We start from the raw sequence: 9,610 nt of genomic DNA, 5'->3' as shown, positions 1-9,610 counted from the left end.
CATGGGAAGAGGCTGAGGTCGATGGAGGAGGTCATGGTGGTTGACTCCGAGGAGGCCACAACTCAGCTTGGGCCATCCTCGCCGCAAAGGAATTGAATGCTAACAGCGTCCACATAGCGGGACTAAAGGAATTGAAGTCAATGAGAAGGCTATCGCTCAATCAAGTTAAAAAGAACTTCAATTGACTAAAACCATTTCCAAAAATATAAAAGATACAGTCAAGTTTGGTAGCTAAAGATGTATTACCATTTTATAGATTTTCCTCTAAAATTATTATGCAATGGAAAACTCAAATATTTATAATATCTTCATTAAAAAAGAAAATACTTAAACTATATTAAAATAGATACAAGCGTTAAGCATTTAAATAAGAGTACATATTCTGTATATTCAAAAGATGCATTTAAACACAAAGAAATCTCTATCTTTTACCTCATATGTTTTTTTAAGACAAAACAAAAGCTACTTCACTAACAAGGCATATAAGTTCTGAATACATATCCCCCTGAGTGGTGTCAATATATATAATATATGTAACCCCCCCCCCCCCCTTTACATGCTTTATAAGCTAACATATGAGGCAATTCATTACATTGCCTTTTTTTTTTATCTCATATATATTAGAAGCTTTTTCATTTGCACGTAGTGTTTCTTTCACATTTCTATACTTTTTAACAGCTATGCTACATAGCACTTTGAAAACAAAAGTAGCTTATGCAAACCAATAAACCATACTGGTTATGGTATCATGTTGGTAGAAAATGTAGACTAGAAACCAATGCATTGTTTCTCAAATTGTACAATACAAGTTATGGGATAAAAATGTTGTTGGACATAAAAGGGTTAAGGATTGTCTAAGTTTGATTTTCCATCATTGCCTGTCATGTATACTTGATCTTCCAGCCACAAGGTCCAGAAGTAAAACCAACAATGGATAAACTAGAGAACCATGATCTCATGTTCCCATGATTAACCACAAATGAACATTCTCACAACGGTAGAGACAACTCATGAGGAAGAATTGTCATTAAGCTCGCCCACTGCATGAGCATACCATCATTTCAGTTCTCTTTTAAAGATATTTACTTAGCATATTTCAATAAATAAAGTCAGTATTAATTTCATTTATGTGGATTTCAAGTGAGTTGTCAAGTTACAAAGGTTAGCTTTGAAAGAAAAAACACATTCGGGTAATGAAATTTTGACTCTTAAAAGGAACAAATTACTGCTAACAGGAAAACTTAGTTCCTCCGACCCCACCCCGACTCAAATCAGCAGCTTCAAAATTAAGGAAGCAAAAAACCATATGAAATTTTAAATAGAATTACAATAAATGACTGAAGAAATATTGGCAATTCATACTCCAAGTTCATGAGTTGCTATACATTACAATATAGGAGCTCCTGTGATAAATACTCAACGTTAAACAGGAAAGCTCAATGATTAAAATACCAAATAAAAGATAGAAAGTGTAAATTCTATTGATACAAGTTACACGAAGAGGAGATAGTCTACATTCACATACAACTCTTTCAGCTTTAAAGACAAAGTCATTCCTACATCCCAGACGTTTCACGTATCATCGGAATTTCTACATTTTACCTTATCACGGCTAGCGCTTGCCGTTCAGCTTGCCCTCCTGAACATCAACTGGCAAAGGTGACCATGCAACAGAGTCCCGGAGTTCAGTCATCCTCCTATACATAACCAGAAATGCAGTTATCAACAAGCTCATAGCAGCCACACAAGGTACCAGAACACCGACTTTTCTTCGTGGCCAACTCTGCAAAACAGACTCCACTGAGAAATCTCCATCAAGACTACCGGCTGAGTTGTTCATCTTCATGATCTCCACCCCATTCAGGATGGCATTAGTTGTTGATCGACTACTTAGGCTGGATGGGCCTATGCTTATGGTCACAACTCCCGAGGCATCAGCATCAACAACAAAATCAGCATAGTAAGGAGAAGACAGCATTCCAGTAAGGGACGAGAGATCCAAATCTTTATAAGCTAAATGCCCATTGACGTAAACATCGAAATAGAGCAGATAAAGAGAAATACTGTAGATATCACAGAAATGCATCCGAACGAGATACTTATAACCAACAGACACAGGGAAATCCCATGTAATGTTAAAATTGGGACTGGAGACATTGGCATCACCCATCACACGGGCAGTATTGTAAACGCTGTCTGGTGCAACTTCACGACTTGCCCCTCCCGGCTGGTACTTAATCCTGCCACTGGAATAAATCGATTTGGAAGCGGCGCTCAATCTCAAGAAGCTATCATCAGGAATCCAAGTTCTCCAGAAGGAATCGTTAAAAGGCGTAACCTTGGGACCTCCTACGTTGACTCTGTAAACAGTTTCCATTGCCTGTTTTGTCAGGCCGTCAAAATTGTCAACTCCCTCACAATTTACGAGTCGAGCGGTGTCTGCTATAAGATCCCCAGGCGCAGAAATGACTTCGATTGCATTAACAAAGGCAAGCGGAGCTTCTTTTGAAGGTATAAACGAGATGACAAGTTGGCTACTATCAACCCAGATGAAATACTCTTTTAAAACAGGGCTATTGTCGTGACAGCCAAAATCTCTCAATAGCAAGAATTCGTGAACCGAAACATGGAATCGAGCATCGGAGAGATTGTAGTTTGACGAGGAGAAAGGAAGGAAATGGAGACGTACCAAATGAGTTCCCCTTTGCTTGATCTCGAACTCGTATCTGGAGGGTTCCCTGAAAACCCTAGCCGTGTGGTAAAGAGGCGAAGAACCGACAGATGGGTTTTGATCTGTGAGCGAGATCGTTCGACCTGCAGACAGGTATACCTCTCCAGACTTGGACGAATCGCCGATGAAGTGCCTATTGTCGATGGTGGCCTGGGCAGTGGATCCACAATCGACGAGATAATGATCCACGGGAGAGAAAGCGGAGGAGAAATTCAAGAAGATGGAAAGCTGCAGAAAGGAGAAGAAGAGAAGGCGGGAAAGAAAAAAGCTTGGAGGATCAGCCATTTGAAACGGAGGAGGAATTCGGCGTTTGGATGGGCGATCAATCAGAGAATAGAGTAATTGGGGTTTCTCTAGCCTCGCATGTTCTTGTGAAATTGATGAGATTTGAGTAATAGGGGGTTTCTCTCCGCGTTTCACCTGTAAAACGCAGAATAGCTGTAGGGTCATTCGTCCTTGGTGGCCTTTACGCGTAAGTTGCTCAACGCGTCGGTGTCTATGAGATCACATCAGCACCCTACACTCACGCCTGACATGCACATCTCAGCGTGCATTGGTAACATCTCTCGTATTTGTTTCTGGGAGATGTCCCTAATACACGGTTGCGATGTACTGTGGGGAAATCCAGTATCTACACTGTGGTCCAAAGGACGGAACTCGGAAATTGGTTGGTTCATCCTCACTCCTGAACCTGTTTTAAGTGGATCATCCGAGCCGATTATCGTGACACAAGCAGTCGCACTGTGTTTTGAAGGCAGCTGTTGCAAATTTTAGCTTTCATAAGGTAAGTAATGGAAATTTTACTTAAACTTACTTTATATTTTTTAACCGACTGAAAATTATTGACCTTTCAGAAATAAGTTTTCATATTAAGACGATATGACCTCCGTGAAAAATACAAATAAGAATTATATTAATGTCATGTGTTCTATTATTAATTTATTAATGTTTAAAGAAGTATTTTTAACCCGTCATTGATTTGATGGTTGAACTGTGTATTCAGTCGTCATTCTGGGTTTGGTTTCTCTAAAATTTGGAATTTGATCAAAAACCATTTATATGATTAAAAACCATCCAATTAGGGTGGTTGAATCATTGATTCATCTTAAAAGGTGAGGTTGACATTAAATAATATGCAAATTTTTAAATACTATAACTTTGTGCTCGAAGCTTGAATGTCTAATTGTGGTGTTTTTTTATTTTATTTTGGGTAGTTTTTCAATCAAAGGTGCCTCGTCCTGCAATTTTACAAAAACAAAAGGTTTTTGGCCTCAAGTCCCAATTTTTAACATTTTTTACAAATAAAATAAATAAAAAGTGAAATAAATATATAATTTAAACATAAATTAATGTATATAATATTATATATATATATATATATATATATTAATTTGCTTATGTGGCATGGTTTGACCCATTCAACCCGGATGATCAAGAAGTGACACATGACCCAAAAGCAAAAAAGATGGTCAATTTTTAAAACATTGATTTAAAACATTTCTTACTAATTTATGATTCTATCCATGTTTTTTTTTTTTTTGTCCATCTCTAGCACTTTTAGCCTATTTCAACTTGTAACAAATCCGATAAAATATTTTTTCATATAATTTAAGTTTCAAAAATATGCAAACGATATATAGGTTTTATAAAATATTAATTATTATGTATTAGATTTGAGTATTTGTCCATAACCTTTTTCTCAAGGGAAAATCTATGATGTGGGAAAGATATGGTATGGAAAGAGTTTGACTAATCAAAACTCACCAATGAATTTTGATAAATAATACCTTATTTGCTACCACATTTATGATTCTAGTTTATTGGTCAATTGTTTTTGGGATATCATATCTTTTTCATATCATGGTAGAACCCTTCTTTCAAACATTAAGGGGTGCTTTGTAAATTGCCACATCAGCAAAAAAACATGTTCTTAAACTGTTTTTTTTTTTCAAAGAAAAAAGAGGTTCATTTTGTTTCAAAAAAATACATGTTTTTGAAAGTGATGAGGGGTAATTTGGTCATCCAAATAGCCTCGTGACACGTGGCCTTCAAGTAACACATCGACCCAAGATAAGCGAACAAGCTCGGAAAGTTAGCCTGAGGCACCTCACCCAAACCGACCTCCACCTCGGTCGGGCCAAACTGATAGGTCCCCTAACTAGCGACGACCTATCTCAGAGGCTGGTCGAGCTATAGAGATCAACGGTGACTTGTGAGGAGAGCCCCTTGACTTCTCCCGACAATGCGTTACCAACCCGAGGTCTCCGGGACATTAATGTCTCAACCGTTAGACCAGCCTACCGCACCACACACCTTAGAGTTGTCCGGGCTAACTGCAACCTTCGCGTAGATCTCGTAACCAACATATTAATACGCCCAACTAAGTAGAAATGGTTCCACGAGAAGAGGAAACCTGTTGTAAGAGGGCTCTGACCACTAATGCCTATATAAGACGTTCATTTCTACCTGTGAATGTACGCATGATTACATACTCTCAAGCTCTTTCATTCTCTCAAAAAACCCACAAAACACTCTCTAACTTAAGCATCGGAGTGTCCACCCCGAGTAAAGACAATTCAGGCACTCTAACATTTTCTCTTGCAAAATACATCAGCTCAGCCACTTCCAACTCAACCCGAACAAAGAATCTTTTGAATCAACATCCGAGTCATCAAACACGAGGGAACAATCAAATCACGCTACATCAGAAAGCAATAAATAATACTTTTTAATACAAAAATGAAATTTGTAATGTAAAGATTATATAATTTATGAAACATGATATAAATTAACTAGATAAAAATATATTTTGTAATAAAAAATTCAACAATATACTTTACTGTTTTGATTTATACTTGAATCCAGCAATAATCAAAACAGTTCACATTGTAAATAAATAATAATTTGTTTTCAAACTAATTCAGGCCCCGTAGGGAAGGGCATCACATGTTAGACCGGACCCACTTACCGGGTTAGTAGTGGTAAGCTTATACTTGGGAGTTGGGCCCCAATTTTATTCACGGAGAGGTTGCACTGTTGTGGGCTTCAACCTGCACCTCCTAAAAAGGAAGGATGCTGGGTAACCAACTGAAGTGAACTATGACAAGATCATTGAAGTTGCATGTCTTTAATTAAGAGGATGGAAGGTAAGGTATATTGTCACACATATCCAGAAGGTAGCATTACTGCGAACTGACTGACTAACCATGGTCACTCAAACAATATAAAGTTTTAATTTGGTGCCATGTAGGGACGCATTATCCCCGCTTTGTGTAGTCCCTTTTTCTTGATTAATAAAAAAAGTGAATTATTGGGTCATTTCATTAATATCACAAATTTATAATATATTATTTTGTTAGTGTAAATTACAGATAGATATTTTATACTTTGGGGGTAGTGATATAACACTTAGTATGAATTTTCAAAAATAGATAATTGGGTCCGTCAGTTAAACATTATATAATATCAAAAACACATTTCTTAAGTATTTTTGAGATCATTCTATGGAATAAAATCATTACCAGAGAATGTTAATTCATCAGAAAATTTGAATACATTATTTGTTGTCTGTGAGAACGTCATCATGAAAAGAGGTTCGGTTAAATGAGAATGATCTTACAAACACATGAAAAGGGTATTTTTGATATTATATAATATTTAACTGACGGAATACTAACGGAGGGACTCAAGTATGTATTTTTTGAGAGTTCAAAATACTCTAGGGTTACAATTGATAGTTTAAGACCTAAGTGTTTATTTTTGCAAGTAGAAACCAATTTTAACCTCAGAGAAGCATTAGCCCTTTTCTAATAGAAATCAAAAGCTAACCTTGTTTTTCTTGTTCTTGGTATTGCATGTCTGTCTTCCCTACGGGGTTAGGATGACCACCCGTGGAAAACACCGATATGGTCATCTTCGAGAACATTATTGTCAGGTAAGGGGCCCATAGTCATTGAAACACCTTGCAATATGTTCATCACGTGGTTTTTGTTGTCACTGAAACTGATAGGCAACCAAGGTGTGATCCCAAAGGCAATCGAACTTTAAATGCAATGCTGCTATTAGAGAAGGGAAGGGATACAAACTAGGAAACAAAGATGGGGTCGTTCAGTGGGGATTCCCTCGCCCAAGCCCAAGTCATTTGCCTAAGTAGAGATAATGGGTCACTGCAGCAATGACCAATGATTTCTGACCAGTGAGAGGGGGTGTTCTCGTGTAATCATTCACTAAGAATCTTTTTTTTTTTAGATTTATGTAGAGATTAGGGAAAGTTTATTTTTTTGGATATCACTTATCCATTTAAGTGAAAATTACCAAACACTTGAATGAGACAAAAATACCCTTTTAATAATGGTTTTTTATGGCTAAAATGGCCATTGCCTTATTTACATGAAAAATAAAAAAACATGAGTAAATGCACTTATCCGGGTAAGTGTTTCCCATGAAAAATTTACCCAAATAACTACATTTACCTGCTGGATAAGTAACTTGCCGAAAAATAAACGAGGTCTTAATACTACATTGTTGGATTTGTTGAATTTGTAATGTTGATGCTTCCACAATCCAAATGACAAATGCACGTATCACTCAATTAATATCTTGGTGCCTTGGTGTTGTATAGAACTCTGAAGGAGTCCGGTTCTTTTAATAACAGGACACTATAGTCGCACTCCCATGAATAACAACATAAAAGTATGATAGATGTTCCTGATGTGGGACTGTAGTGTCTTTATGGGAGAGAGATCCATATTACTTAGAAGAATGGAGATAGAGTAAAGTTTTAAAAAAATGTAATTAATAGTGGATTATTTTGATAGATGTTACTTCTTTCTCATATGGCAAGACCTTCTTATACTAGCCAATTAAAACTCACAGGGTTGTAATTGGTCAAATCTTAAGGGCTATGATGGATGAGTATAATACCAGAACACCTCCCTTGTGAATATTGATGAATTTTCATTTAGTTTATATATTGGTGGTGATCGGTACTCAGCGGGGTCTTTACTTGAAAGACCGCAGAATGACTCCCAAGGACATTTGGTCGGAGGCAGCACAGAAAAGGGAGCGCATAATACGATTATGTGTGTGTGATTATGCAAGGCGGCCATTAACATTCACAAAGCAAGGAGCTTTTCTCAAAAGGAGGGATGCCATTAATTTGTCGAATGTCGGGGACTGTTTGGTAGTGTTGTGTCATACACCCACCACATAAACACTATATAGACATGTCAATCATAATGTTTGATTAGGGTAAAATGCAGGTAAACACTCGTAAAAGTGCACAACCCCACACTTGGTAAATTGCACTAGTCATTGTTGGGGTTAGGGGAAACATTGAATAGACGAAATATCTTCCCATTAAATAAAACATGTAAGTACAGAAATTTTTTCAATGCATGACTGTAAAAGAATATAAGCACATCTCCAAATCGACATTTGTTGAAACTGTACAACGGGGATAGCTTGTTTCCTATAACCGTACCTATACTCCAACCCTGACCACAGCAGGATTTGACCCCAAATATCCATTACAAGAAGTTTATATATATATAAATACCAACTAAGCTAATTGACATCATCCATCTGATCATGTATCTTGATGCAAAGCTCTTGATCACTACCTTATTGATCAGAATCCGAGTAAAGTTAGGCACTCTAATACTTTAGAACTCAAAAAAAAAAAAAATCAATACAATAAAATTGGATATTTTTGCTAGGTAAATTAAAATCAAGCATTTCATTCCAAGTAAAATAGATATTAGTAGGAAAATATTCAAATTTAGACAAATGGTAGACTCTAATACACCCAAATCAAACCGGATGATATGGATCGTGTCCTAGAACCTGAACCCAATTATATAAAGCCAGACCAGACTTGGTTGGACTAAGCACCATTGGGAGAATTTAGGGTATGTTTGGTGAATAAGTACTTATGAATTAAGTACTAATTTTTAAGTACTTAGTGTTTGGGAGGTTTTTTGCAAACCATTTATACTTATTTTTTGTTATAGACTTGTAGCATTTGGTGAGCTGTTTATTCCAAAAAGTACTTATATTTGTAAAAATGACAATTATAACCCTAACTAATTAAAACATATATTTGACATTTTTTGAATATTATATTGACACGTTTTGATGAAAAACAATACAAAAAGAAGAGGGCACCACTAACTAGCTATTGTCAATTAGGTGCTAGATTTGAAAATCCATTGCAAATTAGGGCACTATGATCCAAAAAATAGCATGGGAGAAGGAAAGGGTTTAGAGAAATGAAGAAATTGAAGCAAATAATACGAAGAAAATGGGGTTAAATGATGGGGTTTCATGCACCTACATCTGTGAGAGCTGTGAGAGTACTAAGATAATTGTCGCCAAAGCTCCTGGATGATCGAATTGAAAAGGCAATAGAGTTTTATCATCCTTTGAAGAAGGGGCAATCCTTGAAAATTACAGAAATATTTGAGGATAGTTTTGTGGACAAAAAGAAATATATGCTTATTAAATAAGCATTTAATAAAAACCATCCATTTCTTGCTTTTTTTTCAAGTGTTTGTTTTCAAAATGAGCACTTATGTTAGACTTTTTTGTCAATTGTCAAACAAGAATAAGCACTTATTATCCACATGGTCCCAACACTTAAAATAAATACTTATTACAATAAGTACTTATTTTATGATTTCTGGCATTTCTGCATATACGTTCATTGGGGCATATTAATGCTGTGAGTACTGACTGTAGAGTGTAGACTGTGGACGGTAGCTACTGGCCTAGTGCGTACTGCCTACTTGTTGGGCCACTTTAGTCTTGATACTTCGTTCCATTTGTTTGCAATGCAATTTCATTTATACGAGTACAAATGCATGAAAAAGGCTTGTATGA

The 9,610-nt window shown here is 36.4% G+C and overlaps 1 protein-coding gene across 1 annotated transcript; it reads right to left on the bottom strand.

The window, feature by feature from the left end:
• Window positions 1–1,334: 1,334 nt before the first annotated feature.
• LOC148879846 (receptor-like kinase) lies at window positions 1,335–3,228 on the bottom strand. The gene has a single exon (XM_088961553.1). The coding sequence runs from the start codon at window positions 3,179–3,181 to the stop codon at window positions 1,613–1,615; it is 1,569 nt and encodes a 522-aa protein (XP_088817679.1). The 5' UTR covers window positions 3,182–3,228; the 3' UTR covers window positions 1,335–1,612.
• Between the last annotated feature and the right edge of the window lie 6,382 nt (window positions 3,229–9,610).

This window comes from Nelumbo lutea, chromosome 1 (assembly GCF_056320005.1).
Source record: "Nelumbo lutea isolate HS-2025 chromosome 1, American lotus-T2T, whole genome shotgun sequence".
NCBI lineage: Eukaryota > Viridiplantae > Streptophyta > Magnoliopsida > Proteales > Nelumbonaceae > Nelumbo > Nelumbo lutea.
This window is presented reverse-complemented; position numbering and strand designations above follow the sequence as displayed.